The sequence below is a fragment of the Grus americana genome, chromosome 3, assembly GCF_028858705.1.
Source record: "Grus americana isolate bGruAme1 chromosome 3, bGruAme1.mat, whole genome shotgun sequence".
Lineage (NCBI taxonomy): Eukaryota > Metazoa > Chordata > Aves > Gruiformes > Gruidae > Grus > Grus americana.
Window position 1 is genome coordinate 8,645,349 of NC_072854.1, and position 21,794 is coordinate 8,667,142.

The 21,794-nt window shown below is 39.5% G+C and overlaps 1 protein-coding gene across 5 annotated transcripts in view; it reads right to left on the minus strand.

The window, feature by feature from the left end:
* KLHL29 (kelch like family member 29) overlaps positions 1-21,794 on the minus strand; it is a 409,152-nt gene that overhangs the window by 241,757 nt on the left and 145,601 nt on the right. For 4 of the 5 annotated variants that reach the window (XM_054822071.1, XM_054822074.1, XM_054822072.1 and 1 more), the window contains exon 3: positions 9,461-9,766. In XM_054822071.1, the coding sequence (XP_054678046.1) occupies positions 9,461-9,721 (261 nt within the window). In that variant the 5' untranslated portion in view covers positions 9,722-9,766. Of the gene's footprint in view, positions 1-9,460; positions 9,767-21,794 lie in introns of those variants that run through there. The other variant, XM_054822073.1, reaches the window with a different exon arrangement.

Genomic DNA, 21,794 nt, shown 5'->3' on the forward strand with positions numbered 1-21,794 from the left:
ACAGTGGCTGAGCAATTCCTGTGCCACCAGGAGGTTGTCACTGAAGAACTACTGGATCCTTCTGCAGGGTCTTGTACAACACAGCTCCTCTTACAAAGACGGACACTCCTGAAAAAGGATATGGATTTGCAGGGGAACACGTGGTCAAATTATGCCCAGCATCACTCCTTGGGAGTGTTCCACTTGCTGGCTGACAAATGTACCTTGATGCATTACTTCAGTGGTTTTGAATGCATGGACTTTGTGTAACACTTTATGTTCCTTTGGGATAAAAGGATAACTTTAATTATATACAGTATTATAATATAAACAGTATCTAATCTTAAACATTCAAATTACACAGCCAAAAAAGCTTCTCTTTCTCGACATGTTTGTGCAACAACCTAGCAATAGTAAATATTATTCACATACTTCTCAGTGCTTTCTTTCAGGATTACCATAAAAGACCTGGGATCATAAGCAGTAAGAAATAATGCTATGATATGAAGAATTTATTACTAGTTATTATTCATTATTTATACAGTGGGTGCATATCGCTTTACACACAAACACCACTTTACAGACTGCATATATTTCTCTGTAGAACTTCTACAAGCTTTGTTTTCCAAAGTGAACCAGTTTGGTGATGCTAAATTGTAGTGGGTAACAACCACATATATTTCAGTTTGACAGGAGCAGAGAACAACCAAAAACAAAAGAGGCAGACCGACTTCTGAGAGAATTCAGAATAGTCCCTCCAAACCAAAGTAAAATCTGCATTTTGTTTGCTGAAAAGTGCCCATTTCACCCAAGAACCAAGTGTTACAGCAGTTAACTAACACTTGGACATTTCGTAATGCTTACAATTCCAAGAGAAAACCCAGCAAAATAATTTGGGTACCTGCAAGTTTATCCTTTTCAACATGCTACTTTGAAAAGTAACGGTCGATTATAAATCTTTGTCAGAGCTGCTTCTAGAGAGTGAAACTGGAGTGGGGAAAAAGTGTGAGGAATTTGTGGTCTCCCCTACAATACTCTTGCAGGCATTGACAACAAGGCTGTTTTGCCCACTCACAAGATAGTGAGTCACTGTACTTCCATTTATGCAGAAGATATCTGCACCTTGTGTGCATTGTTCAGATGGGATGGAGCACAGTTTAGCATCGCTGATGTAACGTGACTCCTGGCATTACTTCTGTGGCATCGACAGAGCAATCCTCCGTCAAAACAGCACAGGCTGCCTACATTTCATGCCATCAAGTCACAAGATCCTCGTGCTCGTCTTAAAGGTCTGGGCACTTTTTCAAGATTTTCAGGATTGTAGACAGGGTGGTGGTGCTGCTTTAATGTCAGTTTGGAGTGTCAGCTCTAGCTGATCAGAGCTTCCCGGTATGCCCAGAGCGCACCAGATTGTGTCCGGGTGCAGTGTTCAGCAGTATAAGGAGCCAGAGAGCAGAGTTTAATGTACTATTTATCACTCCCAGGGCCGAATTTATTTTTATGTCTATATCAGCTTCGTAGACAACTGTCGTATCGAGCAGGAACTCAAGGCCCATAGAAATCACAGGGAGAGGCGAAGCTTGGCTCACTTCTGTTTCTTTCTTTGTTTTTATTCATGTGGTTCATTTCTTTTGCAAGCACCTTCTAAATTGAAAACTGCAAATCAATCAGCAATTTGACGAAAGCAATGTCATCAAGAAAATATTACCTGTTTGGCAAACAATTTATTTTCCTTCTGATATGCATTAAAATTGTGTTTTTTAAAAATGGCCATTGTTTGCCTGTTACTTATAACAAAAAAATTTGGTATGGAGACATCCCACCCAACCGCTTCTGCAGCCTCCTACAAACTGTTTGCATCGGGCTCCTCTGTACCCAACATATACCTTAATCCACTCATTCCCTCCCTCAATGATTTCTCTGACATTACCCACTTCATGCAACGCCAAAATCAGAAATTACCTAGTTGAGAAATGATCAGCTTTCTTGAAAATAATTTCCAGGGCCTACCTAGCAAAGTTAGACATTGACAGCAAAAATAATAGGAAACCACCAAGTGATTCCTCGTAAAATTCTTTTTGTAGCTATGTTTGATGGTGACAATAGCAATATGTTCCTAAATGACAGCAACCAACCTTAGGATTTTATGCATCTACCACTCAGATAACCTGCTCTCCTTTAGAAGTACTGCTCCTTGAAAACAAAACCTCTAGTAATCAACATCAAATCATAGGCAAGGAAGCTCTCAGGCAGGCTTTTTTATCCTGACAGGAGGCTGGGACAAATTTTCTAATGAAACACTCCTGAACGGCGGTATACATTCTGCCACATTTTTAAAGGATAATCTGCAACTAATACACATGAAAACAAAGTAATGATGAGAAAGAAATAAGAAAATAAAAAGAACTCTAAATCATTTCAAAGAATCAAGCACTTAAATCATGGCCAACACACATTTTGTTTAGGTTACTGTTATTACTGATATTTATCCCTTTTGGAAGTCAAGATACTCTTTGATCAAAGTGCCGAGGCCTAGAAATACTCTTTTTTCTTTATCCAAAGCTGTCATGTTTCTGACCTTGTAAGTACTTGGCTATGTCAATTAGTGCTTCAAAAATGTTGCCTTTCATCTTCAAATGGAACTGGGCCTAGAAACTGGCCAGACCTCTTAGCTCTTTCAACAGATGATAAACACATTGCGAGTCAAAAAATTCAAGCAGCTTTTTATGACATTACAGATTAATTAGCATGCCAGGGTTTTCAGACCAATTTCAGTCTGATAAAGTATCTGCAAAAGTCGACAAACTAAAACCACATTCATATGTTCCAATTTCTACGCTACTGAAAATATGTAAAAATACATCTGAGAAAAAATACTAAAAAAAGATGGTAAGAGGAAGTGACAGATCACCAGCACAATTTAAGCCCTCTCTAGGGCCACAGATCATTAAGAATAGCCTTCTACAGAGGAGCCTGGAAAATGCCCAAGGAGTCTCTCCAGTTTGTTCAAAGGGAAGAATTGGTTCCTCTACTTCAAGGCTTTCAACATGTCAGTTCTGGAACCCACCACTGATCCCACTTTGCTCTCTTGTTCCTTGATGGTACAATTATCCCCCAGGAGTTGTAACTTTTTGACAGTAGTTTAATATGATTACTTCAGCAGAAGTCATTGCTGAGCTCAATTTACAGATATTTTTTGTCAATTTGTAATTAGTAAAAAGAAAAATGTCTCCTGGAAGTCAACGATCAAATCTCTTTCCCCCTCCCATTCCTGGTAGAAGGGGAAAAAAAAAAAAAAAAGCAACTCTCAAAATTATTTGAGGATACCAGGAGGATACTATAAAGATCTTTTTCTGTGGTGCACTCTGCTGGTTTCAACAAGCTGGGCTGGTGTGATGGTATGTCATCGCTGACGTCATACACTTTGGCTGTCTTTCCTTGCTTGCAGACCGCTCACAGAAGGCACAGTCTGGAAGCTGCACTCTAGTTAAATGGTGTGTCACCCCAAAAGATAAATTGTGCAAAGCTTATTGAACTTTCAAACCTAGAGAGCCAGGAGAATGTGATTTCGGTGCCAGAGAAAACCTGTCCTTTTCTACTGTCACAAACCATCGAGTGTTACATGCACTGGGCACTGCTCTGATTTCCTATACATTCATGTAATAGTCTGCCAGAATCAAAGCTACATATGCACCAGAAGCCTCTGCATAGGTGGGAATGGGCTTGCATCTCATTTACCAATGAAACTGGAGATTTTTCTATTTTAAAAATTTATCCATAGGTAAAAATATTCTCCTTGAAAAAACATCAATTGCAGTATTTGACATCCAGGAACTGAAGCCTCGCTTACCATCGCAGTGATTTGCCAAAAGAATCAGGAGGATCTTTAACACAGCTTTCGCCATTACTGCACTTGGGCTGGACTGCTACGTTGTGTCCAGATCAAAGAATTGACAGGCTACTCTCTGAAATGGTGACAAAAATATGCCAACCATCAATACAAACCCTCAGGGGAGTGGAAGAGTAGCTTTGCACAGAGAAGCTAGAAGAGTAAATCCTATGTACTTCATCACTGCATGTTTTGACTGTTTTCTAGCAACTGTTGTATTCCAATATTTATAATCTCTCTCTTTATGCAAGCCTCTTATGTTTTATAATAAAAAGAGTACGTAAATTTCAGTTACCGTTGCAGAGCAAATTGTTGTATGTAATTAGTCATGTACAACATAAGGCGTAACTTGAAAAACAATTTGTGTTTATTTTTCCTCTGTTTAATCAATATTTTAAATATTTGTGGAAGCCATACACCAGCTTAGCAAATCATCACCTCAGAAGCGAGAGAAAGAGAACAGACAACACAAACTCCACAACGTACAGCAAATCATCTGCATATGACAGACTACTGTTGAGGGAACTAAATTTTTTGGACCTTAAAGGAAAGAAGCATATAACATTTTACTTCTGTGCCGTTCCACTTTATTCCTTTTTTCATGCATTCCTCAGCCATAGCAACTTGTTTTTCCTTTAAGATAAGCATTTTCTTTCCTCCCCACACATTTTTTTTAACACTATTTAGTTGCAGTGATGCATGGAGACAAAGACAGTGGGGGCGATTTTTTTTCCCCTGCAATCCTTGCCTCACTTCCCAGAGAGGTTAACAAATGCTTTATCATCTCTGTCTTCTCTCCCACATCATAACTGTGGCTAACCACAGTGGGATCAAAACTACAGTAGAAACAACACACAAGTCATAAATGCTACGGGAGTACTGTAAGTACAGGAGGCCAGGATCACATCTCAGTTATGCTATTTAAAGACTTAAAACTATACAGTTATCCCTGAGCTCAACTAGAGAAAATCTTATCAAAACTGAAGACTGGCATTTTTATAAAATTTGTCATAGGTTTAACCTTGAGAATAACAAATCATTAAATGTGTGGGGGCTTAAGAATCAATTTATGTTCCAAGCAAAGGGTTTTTAAAATTAAGGTTGAAAAAAAATTAGATCTCGTCTGGTGTTGTACAGATTCTGTTGATGTATCAATCTTTTCAGGCATTTAAAAATAATATAGAGATGATAAAAGTAAATGTTCTATAACCAAAAAATCTCTTGGTAATAAAATTTCAAATTACAGCCCATGACAACACTTCTAAATTGAGGCTGTGATACAGGAGCTTTGATGGAGAAAATTGTACAAGTAACTTGCAAAGTAATTCGGAAAAGCAACAAAGAATGAAGGTGCTGCTGAGATGAACAGAAAACATAGCTGGAATGGTGTGCAGCATCCTTAAATGAATTTTAGACTGTTTTGTTGCCAATATCTTAAGCAGTGCTGCAGTCTTACATGGATTTTTTTGATAGCTTCCTTCTACCAACAAATAACCTCACTGCAGGAAAAAAACCCCAAACCCCACCGTACACAGACAAACCCAAACCTGAGCTCAATCATCACACATGACTGGGCTCAGAGTGTGACAAATTGATCCAAAGGCAGCACTTTAATGGCAGGAATTGTGCTCTCCTACTACTTCAGGCATTCAAAGGGTTGAGGAAGTATCTCCAGCGAAGGACTCATCCCTTGAAACCACGCTGACTCAGGGTGCTGCTCTGTGACCCAACGCTTTGAATAAAGCACCAGGGAAGAAAAAGCCAAATTGAGTATAAGAGCTGGAACTTTGCTCACAGTGCCACAGAACGAGCAGAAAAAACAATCATCACTACCTCTGTGTGCCTCAGTTTCCCTGTTGGTGTACTGGGAGTGCAAAATTAAACTATTTCTTACAGGTTGTTGAGGTTTAAATTGGTTTTCTGATGTCTTCTGGCAGCATTTGATGAAATGGGTTACAGCAGTGCAAAGTATCGTCATTTTGTTCAGCAAAAAATAAAGCTTAGGAAAATACAGGTTTTTTGTTTAAATAACTCAGACCAAACATCCGTAACCACTTAAATGTGGCAGATCCACTAAGTGTGATTTGTACCAAAGCATCTGTGGTAAGAAGGTTACAGGTACGCTTTGAGAATAAATTTCAAAGGTCTGCAAAGTATAATTAGTTCTAAAGTTCTCCTACGCATTAATAATTAGTAATAAAATCCTTCTAAAGCCCTCCACAGAAAGATGTAAAAAACTCCTCCAGAAGCATAAAAAACACAGACCAAACCCAACCCCCTCATAGTTGGTGTTATATATCTTAAGCTTCCCTATGAAGATGGTTTCACCTCTCTTCAACAGTTAATTTGATCAATTTTTTTCTCTCCCTTCCAATGCTTTTTCCGTTCATAGCACATAACTCGGGGTGAAGTCTTTAATCTTACATACATTTACATAATAATTTAAAGACCAAATGGTTCAGCTAGATTAGATAGTCTAGCGGTCCTTAAAACCATTTATCTATGAATTCCCTGACCAACTCCATCACCAACACAGCAAGTTTCACAGTCCAGTTACATGTTAGAGAGAAAAGAAGTTTTTTCCTCCATTTTGAATTTGTCATTTTAGGATTCAGTTAATTTGGAGCTGAAGGACAGGAATGTGACCAATATCTGCCAACACAGGTATCCAGAAGACAGATCTTGTCAAACAGACTTCATTTCAGTCTTTGACAAGATTATGACTCAGCTTGATAACATGTAATGGAGGACAATGGCATGTATATGTATTTTACAAACTATGGACTTAGCACTTTGGGAAAAAAGTCTGGAGCAATTATGAGCTGTGCAGACAAAGGAACAGAAGAAGGGAGCAGTCCTATCGCCATGCAAGGGAATGGTGAGTCTGATGCTGGAAGGATGCATATGGCTTTGGTACCTATATTTTCAAAAGCAAAAGAAGAATGGAGGGGATGCAAAAGATACACAGTTATCTGGAGGCTATTAAAACTGGTAAACAGCAGGAAACCAGAGGAATCAAGGACCGAAAGTTTGAAGACAGACTAAATGGTTCATAAAAAAAATGATACCAACTTTTAACTGGGAGGATAATTCATTAGTAGGAACACAAGCGAAGGGAGGTGGACGGTTGGCCTCTATGCTTTGAGATCTTCAAATCAGCTCAGGAATATAAGCTAAAGTCAAAACTGGTAACTGGATGACACAGAGAGTCCCCTCTGTCCACAGCCTGAAGGAACATTGCTGGCTGTACCCATATCCTTGGACTATCATACAAGGAGAACCAGGTTCAATCTTCTTGTTCCATAACACCATGATTACTTCCTTTATTCACCATGTCACCTCTTGTGTGGGGCACTCCCTTGCCTCTGACTTTAATTACATCTGCCATAATGCTGGGGAAGGTTCAGACTGTAGAAGAGCAGCTAAGCAATCAAATATCCTGCTCCCAACTACCAAACAGAACTAAGAAATTCAGCTTAAGATGACACCTGCCCCGCCATGGGCTGGTACCCCATAAACATGCTCACAAAAGGGCTGCAGAGGGTAAACTGTGAACTCTCCGCAGCAACTCGGCACATTCCTGTGTTTTAAAATAAACCAAGCAACCGCGTTATTCTTCTGACTTGTGATTTCCTCATTATACAGATTTAATTTTTTATGCCTAACCATTAGCTGGATTCTACAAGGGAAAGGCACTGGCTGGTTACATTGCTAACCACAAGTGTAAATCTGCTGTGTGTGAAGGAGAGACAGAGTCAGGCAGGGTGAACATGAGTATGTATGAGCACCTGATATTTTTTTCTGACATCGTTCCACATCATTAGTTGGAAACTTGCTAGGCACCATACCCTTACATCTCTGTTCATCCTACCTATCTCACTTCTCTTTCAAAGTTTTTCCTCTTTAGTACATGCAATTTTGAATTTTTAGAGCTGTTCAGCTGATTCTCAGAGGAAGAGGCTGGGGCAAAGACTATGCATTTTTACACATTTATTTTATGGGAGATTACACAGCTGATTAACAGTTCTCAGAGTAAAAAGTGTCCCACGTTACCTCCATTCTTGTCTATTTATTGCTTTTGATCTATTCATGCCAAAACATTCTTACTAATGAAAGCCATCAGAAAATTGTCTAATAAGGTAATTTAGAAGACAGTTCACATTGAACATATGATCAAAAGGCATTTAACTTGCTGTTCCTGCCTCCTCTCCCCCAATAAACACAAGGTTTACTGGCACTGCTATGCTTCAAAATGGTTTTGAACATCTGGGAGAAGGGCTGATCAGCTCCAGACAATCATTAGACTCTAAGTAGACCCAGGAACAAAGGTCATGATAAATGAAATGACTGCTTTGGCTCCAAAATTGCCTCAATCTTCTCCAGACAAAGCATGATTGAAATGCATCTATCTGTGGATAGCATCTGGAGAACCCTAAATATGTTTTGATCAGAATCCGATTGGCTTCTTTCAAATGAAAATAATTTGAAGATGCCATGGAAAATTTTTAAAACCAATCACACTGTAAACTTCGGCCTAATGTTTCCTTCTGCAGCACTGACCTTGTTTCTCTACAGTGTGAAAAAAAATCAATATAATAATGGTACTGCAGTAAAATTTCAGCGTGCTCTTGGCTTACTTTAAATAACTTTATTGTCTCCTTTCCCCCTGTCTGCGTCTGCTGTATTTGGCACTTGCAGTTATTAAAATGAAACCAAGTTGAAAGAAAATGTTAAATATCATAAAAGGAAAACCAGCAGTGCTTCTGGCTCACTTTGCTAATGCTGTGGTCACCTTTACAATTTGCCAGGGTTTTCTGTTCCCCAGCTGTTCTACCTGAATTTGCATGCAGAAAGAAACCCCAACTTTCTACTGGAATAACAACTTGTACTTTGCAGATTTTAAAGAACTAAATATTAAAAAAAAAAAAGTCACCTTCTTCCCTCCAATTATATATTAGAACAAAAAAGCCCAATGGTTTACTAGTGATTTCAATTCTTTGCCACTTAACATTTTCTTACTCCTTAGTGTGCATTTCTGCACAAATGAGAGAGCCTGGTTATAGCAGTCCCACTGTTACACTCCAATCTGCACTAAGAATGAGGCTTTGAAAACCTTAAAGGAAAATACCACCTAAAGAGAAGAAAAAACACCATTCAGCCAAAATTATGCTCTTGGTCACTTTCCACTCCCTCTGGATGAAAACCACATCCACTTGTTGTCAACCACAGCTCTGCCTTGGTCAACAGACAAGAAGAGCATTCCCAAAAGCAAAAGTGGGAAAAGTTCCCATGTTCCAGGGAAAGCAACAGAAAGCCCAAATGTAGGCAGTGCTGAAAGGAAAGAAGCATTTGCTCTGCTCAGTCTTGGGCCTCTCAGGAGCACATGAACCCTCAGTCTTGGAGTAAGAATGACCTACTCTAGTATATCCACACCACACAAAAGAATAAAAAAACATAGACTGCCTGTAGAAAATCTTTTTCCTCCTCTTGGCTATACCATGAACGCAGATTTTGCAAAGGGACTGATGATGCTCCATCTCTAATATCCCCTCAACACATTAACCCCAGAAAAAAAAAAAGGTAAATTCTTACTTTGGTAGTTGAAGCTGGAGATGAGTTGGCCACCAGACTTGTGATCACATCGCTGTTGATGGTGGTGCAAGTGGCGGTAGCCGGAGTGGGGAGCCGGGAAGGGACAATGGGCAGGGGCAGCAGCCCGGGGCGGTTGTTGCTGTTGGTGCTCGCGACGCTGCTGCAGTTGGTGCTGCTGACATGATTGCCGTTGGAGCTCCAATCCCGGCGATCCCACCCGGCCCGATAATCTCTTTCAAACCGGCTGTGGTGCCGTGACATCTCTATGGAGGGCAGCTTCTTCTCAAAGGGAAATCGAGAGCTTGCCTGAAAGATTAAAACCAAAGAGGTGTTAGGAATACGGTCCCAGCAGCAATTGTACTCTATAATCACCAGGGCAAGTCCCTGACATGCCTCCTCTGCTTTAGGAGAGCACTGCCTCTCCCCTTCTCCCAGCTAAACATCAGGAGGAAGAGAGGGGTATCGTAGTAAATGTTAATCTACAACACAAATGAGACAGTTTGGACAACTACAAGCATGCGGTGGGAAAGACCAATCCCTCAGACCTGAGGAAACCGTGTGCTCAAACTCTCCAGCAGAATAACAAGCAACAGCACACAAATCAGGAAAAGCTCAGTTAGAAGAAAATCATCATTCAAATAGCAGGAAAATGTTTCCAACAGCTCAGTCTTGCAGTTTTCTCAGCAGTCTGCAGATCATTTCTGTGGCTCCTTTCTGCGCCTGATGTGTGACCAAATATTAATCCTAAAGATCAGAAGGATAAAAATCTACCTGCTAAATCTATCCATGACTTCTCTATTTTTAAAGCCAAATATTGCTTTATAGAGTCCACTCTCCTCCTTTTTGCTAGACCTCCTCACTAGAAGCTCCTATGGGAATGCTTCACCCGCCTGACACCTGAGCTCTCCCCAGAGTGGCTACTCTCCAGGGCAGGCCAACATGTCCTGTCTCCTCCTGTGCTTCTGGCTAGACTTAAAACACTTAATATTCCCAAGATGATCACATGACCAACTGGCTTTGTGTGATCATCCTGTCTTTATCATTACTTACCTCCTCAGTCTTTGCTATCCATTGATTTTATCTGCCAGGAGCAAGATGTCTGAACACAACACTGGGAGTTGAGACTCCCAACATCTAATCCTAGTTCTGATAATTATATGTTACATAGCCTAGAGCAGTTACTTAAGTCTTCCTGACAAGGTCTCCTAACCTGCAGAATGCTAGCAATAATGCTATTTTCCCAGCAGAGTTCAGAGTAAGTGAAAGTTTACAGCATTTGGAATTGAAGAACAGTATAAATAAATGCTAAATATATTTATTTCCATAAATAAATAATAAGTATCTAGGTCACTGCAGCATCTGATTTATTTTATTTGCATCACATGATCCAGTAAGTTCTTTGTAATAATAACATCAGGTCAGTTGAAGCAATTTTGTTTCACAAATTCTTAGATAGAAAAATGGACAGTAAAAACATCTGCTTATGATGGCTGAGGAGGGAGCTGGAAGTAAACTCACTCAGAAACTTAAAGACAAGAAACTACTTAAGAGAGATATTACTCAGAAGTGGTATAAAACAATGTGCCGATCAACGATGGTTATTCACCTGGTAGAAATTAAAAAAAAAAAAAAAAAAAGGCAAACAAATCTGACTATCATGACTAAATAATTAAAGGTTCACCTGGTTCACCAGAGAGCTACTAGCTTGAGATGAAGAAAATTCTTCCTTGGTTAAAAAGTCAGTAATATAAATGTGTATAAAAATCCCCCCAAAATCCCTCTCACAGTCGTTATCTTCTACAAAAGGCTGAACCAAATTTTCCGAGAAGCTGCATTTGTGTTGGTTATGTTGCCCCTCTGCAGGCATGAGCACCTCCAGCAAGAGCGTATATTGGGGACCACACAGCAGCGTTCTAGATGCTGACCACAAAATTAACATTCCTCTTAATCCAACAGAACCACCTATTTTTTCTCTGGTAGGATTTGATGCAAGATTTGACTTGATGATTTGAGGGTTGAGGATTCACTGACATTTAGTTAGATTCTTCTTTCTTGTATTTTTGTGGCCATCTGATACTTTAATTCAGAAAGCTTATTTCACATTTTCCAGAGGACTATGTGGAAATGACAGCTATACAGTGAACACAGCAAAAAACAGAGACACAAGTGCTGTGAAAGATGCTGTACTAAAACCAGAAACTTTTGTTGTAATAGAGGTGAAGAAAGCAAGTTTTTCCTCTAGTGGCAACCATCTCAGAATAAAATCAGTACCTAAAGATAGCATCTCTAAAGGTTAGAAATTCCATAGGTACGAACCCCCTTCCTTTTATGTTACAAAGCTTTTGCAAAGCCAGGCAAAAAGGGAGACTGTAAACTGCAAGCTACAATTTCAAAATATCCTTTATTATTCCTTGCCTTTGGAAAAGGTGGTTTAGTTTTTTTTTTTAAATCCACATGGTCTCCACCACTGTATGAAGCTATCTTTTTTGTCTGCTTGGATGGTGGCTGTCAATTGAATGCCCTTCTTCTTCCGAGCTCAAGGATCTCCATTAGCTGTATTAGTGTACTCCTTGACAAGGCAACTAGAGAGAACCAAATCACATGTCCCCCACCCACCCACACACTTGAGTATATCTGACATTTAATTCAGCGGAGAGCAGAGGCACACATGCACATAAGTCAATAGCTAGCAGTTTTTGCCACACGATCCAAGACACCATGCCCCCAGCAATTCTACTATCAGATGAGACTGACAGGCAATTACGTCAACAACGAGCAGGAAAAAAGCCTGTGACTAAGCCACACGTTAAGAAGTTTACTTAAAACCCACCACCCTCTTCATGAGTAAATTCACTTCTTTGTCCAGCTACTGTATTTCATGATATTTCCAGTAAAAAATAAAAGCCAGGGCTGAACATCACGTTTTTTTCTATGCATTGCATTAAATATACACTGCTTGTTTCAACATGTCATTTTTGGCTGGGTACAAAGATATTTGACAGCAACAAGATGTGCAGAAAAACCGGAGGGGATAACTATCTAATAAATGAGTATTCAACTGCTAGTGCTTGCTATTGTTTAAAATTAGAAGCAATATAAAATGTTCTCATAAATAGCTGCTGGGTGAGGTAAGAATGGTTTGTGAACAGGCTAGCTAATTTTTAAATATATTTTTGGATCCATAGTTTATGCTTTGTCTAGGCTATTTTTGTCAAGGATCATAATCATAATAGTAATGCTTTAGACATATTTTATACTCATAAGAAAAACTTCTCTAACAAAGTGTGTCCCGAGCCAAGCATAATCATCACATTCCTCTGCACAGAACAGGAATATGCTGCACAGGGCAGCATAAACTACCTTGAGAAACGGCAGTGACGGAGGCCAGTGGAAACCACACACAAACAGCAAGGAGGACAGCAGTCACTGTAATCAAAGATGTACGAGCATTTTCATCCTAACCCAGTCATTACCAGTTCCAAAATACCAATTTTAGGCTAAAATATTTCAGATATGTATTCTTTTAGATATTTTTTTAAGAATAAACCAAAAAAAAACCCCTTTCTGCTGAGGAGACAGGAGGAAGGAGAAAGATCACTACCTAATATTTACGAATACCAATATCAATAGCTACAATGAATTCTTATGTTTTCCCTTTTAAAGGGAAGTTTTCCTCAACATTCATATGCACGCATTTTTCTCTTAAATAGCTTTAGGTCCCTCTAAACAGCACTAAGGAAGAGAAAGAAGGCTTTTACCTTGTTTTTCAGACTTGGGAAACTCCCAGTGCTGGCTGCACTTAACTTACCGCCCCAGCTAAGCCTTGGCTAATTTTAGATCTATCAACCTCAGTTTTGGGGCTAATTTTTCAGCTAGCATAAAGCTCCCCGCTGCCGCATCTAGAAGGCAGCTCTTGAGCAGATAAGCTTAAAGCTATCTCAGATACATCTACCCTACATCAGAGCCATAAAACTGCAGACATGTAAACATAGCCGGCAACAGAACGTATGATTTGCGTATCTCAGAATAGAAGTCCATGAGGAGACATACTGCATGCTGTCACTGCTGAAAATCACTCTGTACAGCCAATTCAGCTAACATACTATCTTGTGAAGGTGGTAAAGTCAATGAGACAGGCCTTCCCCCACTCTCTACTCAAGACGTAATCACTGGAGTAGCCGGGTGTCTTTAATCTCGACTAGAAAGGAAACGTGTGTTCCTGTTTGTCACATAGAATCAAAGGATTTTATTGTGCAGCCAAAAGGAACAAAAACTCTCTTACAGGGAAAAAACCCCACCCTACTAAAGAGAGAGAGGAGAGAGAGAAACCCATAGCTGTTACTGGATGAACTGATAAATTCAAAGCAAAAAGGAGATCAAATTGGTATTAAGGGAGAGCTGTGGAAAAGGCTATAAGCTAAAGAAGAGAAATCGAGCAACCAGAGGAATATAAAAATCCCATGACAAATCTGAAACGAGATTTAGTGATATGGCAAAGCAAACACAATGCCTATCTCAGTCCCCAAAGACTGCATCACTGTGTATGCGTTGCAAAAATCATGCCAAAACATAGACAGCCCTCTCGGTTTCAGAGAAGGGTTATGCAAAGTACTCTGGAGCCAGGCATGAGGATTATACATGCACCCAACCCTCTTCCTCCAAAATTTACTTTCACAGTAAGATGGGCTTGGGAGGATAGAACAGGGAAAAGTAACAGAGTGATGAAACAACACTGACTGCCCTTCTGAGGAATGTGACAGGCACCTCTCCTAGTCCTCCAAGGCCAAAATACGCAATGCAACAGGTAAGAAAGACTATAATAAGAAATGGCTTTAAATCAATCACTCTTGAGGGAAAGTAAACTGTGAGAGCACCCCTGCTAGAGAAAATAACTTTTTCTATGACCAGGAGTTTCAGAAATGTCTCATATAAACAGCTTGCTCTACAATAAAATTTGAGAAAGTTTTTCTGCAAAACGGGAGCATCTTCAGGACTGAAATGTGGGGCACCTACACAGATGACTACATCCAGCCTTCAACTTTACCCAAACCACTTTGGCCATTTGGAAATCCTCCTACTTTCTTTGTTTAAAACCACCTTCCTCCTGGTACCCGTTTTCCACATCTCTTATGCAAGCTCATTTGTTCCTTGTTTCCGCAGCTTCCACACACATACAACAGACGCAAGAAAGAGACCAGAGGCATTTGAGATAGCAGCGTGCTAACTACAGGTCTCTTACCAGGTTCAAACAGATCATTGCTGCAGATTTATTAAACTTAAGTGATTAACATTTCATCTTATGCTCAATACATTTAAACACAGCCCTTCTTCCCCCAAGCCCAAAACACTCACTGTTCTGCAGAAAAAGTGTTTCCTATTCATGTTCCTCTAAATGACAGTCCGGCTAGAGCCTTAGAGCAGCTTTTTCCCTGCCCTCCACACTTATCTAGTCAAGGTCTCCTTAAAACGCCTGTCCTCACAGATATAAATATAAGGAAAAACAGGCTTTCAGCCAGTCTGAAGCTAGAGAATCAGATTTCTTAGACTATTAGTCAACTTCATTAAGTGACTTCAAAAATAAAGGTCAACCTTTTAATTTAAATTTTTCCTGGGTAAGCATTTGTTTCTAAATTTACCTTTTAAATAATAACATTAGAGAAATATGATAGGCAACTGAGGTTGGGAGACAGCAACGGAAGTGGATACACAGTCATTAGGGAAATGGAAGAAAAGAAGAAAGAAAGAAAGAGTCTGTAACATTAAAATAAGCAGCTAAATAGCCTTACGTGTTTTTAGACTGGATGAACAGAAGCACAGATAAAATACCCTATTAGAGAGCTTCAAAAGCAGTTAAGTGCATGTAAAGCCTAAGTATTTTATGAGATCCACACAAAAAAAAAGATGAAGAAGAGAGAGATTTGCTGTAATCAGATCTAGCATGAAGAACTGTAACTGATAAAGAAGATGTCTAAGTACCTAAGCGTGAATGATTTCAGATATACACTGCAGGGAAAATGTTACTGGATGCAGTTTTATCAGAGCATACCGACATAACCACCTCTTCCTGAGGCACAGGACTGAAGACATAATTTATGCATATGGCACCAAAATCACATTGAAATATATCAATATTACCAAAAATTCTGGATATAACTCAATAGTAAGGTCATACATGCACACGTACTACACACATGTAAACGTGTCTTTAAGAAAATCTTACAAATAAAATAGGGTGCCAGTAGATCTGGCAGCCTCAGGAGCTGTTCTTTACTTCAGAAGTGTGGCAAGCAAAATGTTTTATTTGAGCTCAACATTATTTATAACCTACAAAGACTTTCTTAGACACATGGAATCACTGTTATAAGCCTACATGGATCTGACTAATCCATTTTCACAATTTTTATTTAACTTCTTTTTTTCCATTTGGGTGACTTCACTGAAAGACTTCTTTGTTAGACGATGGCAGTAGGAATCCAATCAAGAGATTCTGCAAAGCTGAACTACAAGCAGCTGTGTAGAAAGATAAGACCCAGAAATATTTGAGGGGCAAGGAAACAACTTTATTATCAAGCAAGGTCTACTTTTGTAAACCCCTGATTTAGTCTTGTAAACAGTTGTAAAGCTCTTGTAAAATCCAAGACAAGGCAGAGAGACTTGAGCTGCTTTGCTACAATCAGATCTTAAAAAAAAAAAAAAAAAAAAAAGAAAAAAAGCCCAAATCCTAACCCTGTAAGTGATAAAGGAGCAGTAGATTTAAGAGATTATATAGGATTTAATTTTCCAAATATATGCTGGAGGAGGCAAAGCTTTGGGACATATTAAAAAACAAAAAATCAGAGCAGCAACACAACAGTGTCTTCTCAGGATAGCGTTCACTATGCAAAAAGCACAAATTAGACTTCTGCTTCTCTGTCTCAAAATATTGTAGAAAAGTGTCTACACATTATTTCTGAGTACTTAAGATGGACATGGAAATCTTCTCTTTAGATAAGTAAAAAGATAAACTAGACTATCCAACTGAAAAAAACTACAGCCACAATGAGAGAGAAACCATACCTTACCAGTCTGGTTTCCGTCTCATCAAGTAGGGAGAATATGATCTTTCTAAATAAGGGGTTACTAAAATATCTGTATGTGTATGTTTTATTACTAAGCTTCTTGGAAATTTATCTTCATTATGATTATTTCCTATATTTTGTCATTTGCTTTCAAATGCTAATTCCTTTACAACCTGAGTGGAGTAGCTAACACATCCTGCAATTCATGAGCATTGGTAGGGCAACAAAAATTCACAGAGGTCCAGTGGCGTCTGTGGTCCTGCTGGTCACACTTTTGGAACAGAAGATGAAGATCAGTCCCATCTTGAACCCTGCTCATGCCAAATTTGGATAAACACAAAGTTACAGGGTTTACATCAGGTGCAGAGGCTTCCTTGTGGGGAAGCCCCACATCATCTGAGTGTTTTGGACTATTTTGAAAGGCCTTCTCCCACATCCTCAGATGCACTTATTGTCAAATATAAATTGATAGAAAACACATCAAAATATACTGGTTTGGGATGTTATCTGGAGAAAATTCCTAACTCCATTCCTCTCTCTTCAGGCTTTTGTCGGACAGATCTCCCATTTGATCTGGTTCTCCACCTTGGCTTGTTGCAAACCACTTCCCAAAAAGCTCAGAGCAGAACTCAACCCTCTCCATCCTCCATTCCCAAAAATCAATTCTAGCTGCCATTTGCTGCAAACTCTTGGGCTTTCCAAGGTCCTTCTGCAGCAACACAATTAGAATTTTTTTGCACAGCAGTTTTCTAAAAGAAAATCCACCAGAATTTTAGATAAAGGCATAACAACTTTCTCAGATGTCTCTGTGGGGTCCCAGGTAGCCGACACTGTCAATAACCCAGCCTTGTAAAAATGGGGAGAGAGAAAAACATAATGTTCATCTGTAACACTCCTGCTTGCAAAACACTGCCCAAAACACTGACTTCCCTAATTAAATTATCTCATTAGCATGAAAAGCAAACAAAAGAAAACCAAATGCCAAAAGCTGCTATGTTAAAGGCCAGTTCGTGGAGGGTTTGCAGAGAAAGATTCACACGGCAGAGCCAGTGGCCAGCATCCCCACTCCCAGTACAGGGGCTGGCTGAATGTCAATGGGTGGCCAGGGTCCAAAGGTGCCCACCGGGGAGAGGTCGAGGAGGGAAGACAGGGACGTGACTAGAATTCTTCTGGGCAAACAGGCCATCTTCTCAAAATGCATTAAGTGGTTGCCAGCACCTGACATACCTAATCTTGCCTAAGACTTCATAGTTAATAAAGCAGAAATGTAGAATAAGCTACTGTCAGTGTGGCCAAATGTCACAAATTAAATCTCACAAAATTTAATTAACAGGATCTTGGCTCTTTTGGGGCTGGTTTCTTGGTGGGGGGCAGGGGGAGGAGGAAGGGACCAGGTCTTCAAATTACACTTGGACAAGGCAGGAGAAATTTCCTTTGATTTACTGCCGTTCTCAATTTTCCAGCCCTTGGGGAAGCCTGATCAATCAGTCAAAACTATCAGAGGAGAAAGCTCTCTGCCAAGAAAAGGGTTAAATGCAGCAAATTTTACAGAAAAAGTTCTCTGGATCATCCGTGTTGCTGCAAAACTGTATAATAAAGAAACCATACTTCGAATTTCCCTCTTAGAAAATATTGTTGGGTCATTGTTCGCATACAAAAAACTTCAGCTAGCAACAGGGCAAGTAGTAAATTTTCTCTTCCAGGACTGATGCCCTCTGACCACACAGAGTTTTCTGACATTTTGTTAACAGGAGACATACATCACTCCCCCAAATCAAGACCACATGTATACTTACAGCATGAGACAGTCACTAAGTATCTGGTATATAAAAAGAGCTTATTAAATGTGAAACGCCCCAGAAAAAAACAAGAAACATTAAATCTACTGAACATTAGACTAGCACAGTCCATATCAACATGCATTCAAGTGCCTTCATGGTTTTAATATGATTCGCTTCACACTGTTGTCTGAGGTAGGAAAGTGCAGTTATCCCAATTCTGCAATAAGAAACTGAATACCTGAAGACGATGCACGATCCCTACACCGAGGAGAGTAACTACAGTTTTTCCAATTTTGGTGCCCTAAATGCAGGACCTAACCTCCACCCACATATCCTCAGAAGCTACCTCGCTCATCATTTAAGGAGCCACATATATTCTTGTTGCATTTCTGGAGGTTGTGAAGGGCCTGGAGAGAGGAGTTTCTCTGCGTATTTCCGCAAGATATTTGCTTGCTTCACGGCACTGATACCATCAGTACCAGTACATCAGTACCAGACATCCCTTTACGGGCTGGAAATACTGGACCTCTAGTTCAGCCGGCAGACATTCAGGGCTTTCAAATCTAAATGTTCCCTTCCTGGTGCATGTCACCGAAGTTAGCCAGACCCCACGTTATCTGTCCATCTGCAGTCACGGCTCATCACCTCTGTGTGGCCTAACCATGCTTTGTAAAATGGATTGATTTTATTTCCAGTTGGTCCAATAGAATTAAGTATCACATCCACTTGCTAGTTTTGTTTTGTTTTGAAAGGCGATGCTTCAAGAATTAGAGGGACAGTGCCACCATCCTAATGAATTAATACCACACCCAGTATCAATGTTAACTGCCTCTCCGCTTGCTCCTGTCTCTCTTAAAAGCTATTCCTGTCATCACTTCTTCCACCACCCTCACTTAAAATTGCAACTAGCGACTCATGTTTTATCTTTTCAACTGTCGGATGAAGACTGTTTGCTGAATGCAGTAAATCAGCAACCTACCTTTTCTAGGCCAGAGGTCTGAAGCTTTTAATTAGCTGCTTTAGAAATAACATGATCAAATAAGAATCAGCTCATTTCTCAAATGCATGAACTACTCACCATATCCCTCCCAAGATACATTAGGTGATGTGAAACCTTTAAAAATCACAGGGAGAAATCAAATCATGTTTGGTAAGCACCTACTTAAATATGGATTGAAGAATACAAAGAATCCAGTCAAGAATACAACTTTAAAATTCCAAGATTTGCAAGCACTGGCCAAAATGTTTGCATTTTATCCTGAATAGCAATCATTTATTTTCGTTCAACCAAAGCTGTCAAAAACTCTATATGTAGTCTTGTAGCGAGATTCTTATATACATGCCAAATGCCTGTATAGCAAACATCTGGCTTGACTTCTGTTCCATGGATCTGCCAAAGCATAAGTCCATCAGTTGTTTTTTTCTTGTGACTTTTTTTTTTTTTTTCTCTCTGCTGTGCCTCAGGTCGTTTTTCTTAAAATGAAATCGTTAAAACAGGCAGAAAGAGCGGAGGAAGGAGGAGTAAGAAGAACTGTAGCATCTGAGTAATCTTCCAGTGGGACTAATTTTACTAAGTATTTGTGCTACTGCTACCAGTCAATCACTACAAGTATTATTGAAAAACTAAAAAAAAAAAAAAAAAAAAAAAATTAAACTCCATTTAGCAAAGAATATTGGCATAGAAAGAACGAAAAACACATATGCTCTTCTATAAACTACAAGCTCAGTTTACTCAAATGTCCTCAATATCAATATAAAATGTATTAACGTAAAAAAACCCAACTTGCTGTTCCCTTATTTTGCATTCATTTTACATCCGTACTTCTCCGAGGCAACAGATCAGAATGGTGCATTGCCTTCCCCTCAGGCCAAGTGTAATAAACAGGCAGGTGTAATATAAGGCTGCGGTGCCTCAGCTCTCCTCCCAAACAATTGATCTTCCAGGCCTACGGTGTAATTCAGTATTGGTAGCTCCCTTCACATGCTTCATTCCTGATCGGTCAATTATTTCAAATCAAGCAGAATTAAAGTGTTATTTTTGTGAGGGGGGATGATATTCACCAGTGACCGAAGTGAAACTAATAAACTAATTTCCCTTTACTGCCTTGGGCAAAACAGAAAAATTCAAGTCTATGAAAGCAAGACTGCAGCTGTTTCATCAGTCTGTTGCCCAAACGCGCTTGCAATTTACTATCTTTAAATTCAATTGTTGTTCACAGGACAATTTTGGAAACAGAACACAACAAAAAGAAAACAGCAAAAAAGGAAGCAGCGAGGGTATATGACTCTGCAAGACAGAGCTGTGCAGTGTGCTCTTCCTGAGAGGAGGGGAATAGCACTCTCCTCTTCTTTGAAACCGAGCGTATTCCTCCTGCCAGTAGCAAATTTATCCAGTAGATGTCAACACCAGCAAAAAATATGTGTAAAGCCAACCTTAACAGCAATAGTAGTCACTTCAATTTACAGGAGTGCATCAGAGGATAGTTTAATATTTGGAAGCATCGTATATTTATTCTCTATCGTCGCATCCCTGCGTCTTCCAGTATGGATCCAGCCTGGCCCATCTGTCAATAAACACATGTGGAGCAAAATAATTTCTGGGTTTTTTTTGCTTTTAGAAAAATTTTATCTGGTTTACTGAAAAATGGAAAAATTGCTCATGAGCATGTGATTATTTTCAGATTAGATCGGAGGAAATTTTTCAGAGGAGGAGCAGGGAGAGGGGTGGGGAAAATACTATGTGGTACAAAGTGACAACTACAAGCAAAATATTCATAGTTGCTAAATAAAATCTGAAGAGGTCTGCTCCCTTCTGACCTTTTGCTGCATGGTTAAGCAATGCAATGATTTCATGGATTTTGCTCTTTCCTCATGAAGCTTCTCAGCCTACAACAGTGACCTGAGATTCCCACGCTGACCCCAGGTCAACAGATACTTGTTGTTCCTGTAAGGTTTTTTCTTTTTTTTTTGCAATACACCAAGGACAGTCTGTTGTAAGCCTTTTAGTGTTATTATCACTCAAAAGACTGAATTTGCTGACAAGTTTTAACCATGCAAAAAAACCAAGGCCATTGCTGTTGACACGTTTAAATCTACTATTAAGATCTGACTGTTTGAACAGCTTGTGTGTAGAATCTGAAGTAGAGATTTCTGTTTCCTTTTTGTTTATTTTTAGATAAACCTTGTGTTTCTACTCTGCAATGTTTGCGTTTGGCTGCTGAGCATGCAGTAATCACATACATTATGTGCATTGCTTAGAGACACTTTGCATCACAGCCCATCAGGTTTTTTTGGATAGATGAAAAGGGAAGGGAAATAACAGATCATTTTCCTGATTGATTAATCTTTCCTCACATTGCCATTTCTCCATAAACACGAGGAAAACCAAAAGTATGTTGTGACATCTAATAGCGAGACACTGAAGCAAATTATTTTATTACTGCTACAAAACTTACTAAGGGGTTTGTTTTCACAGAGGAGGAGACACAAATGAAT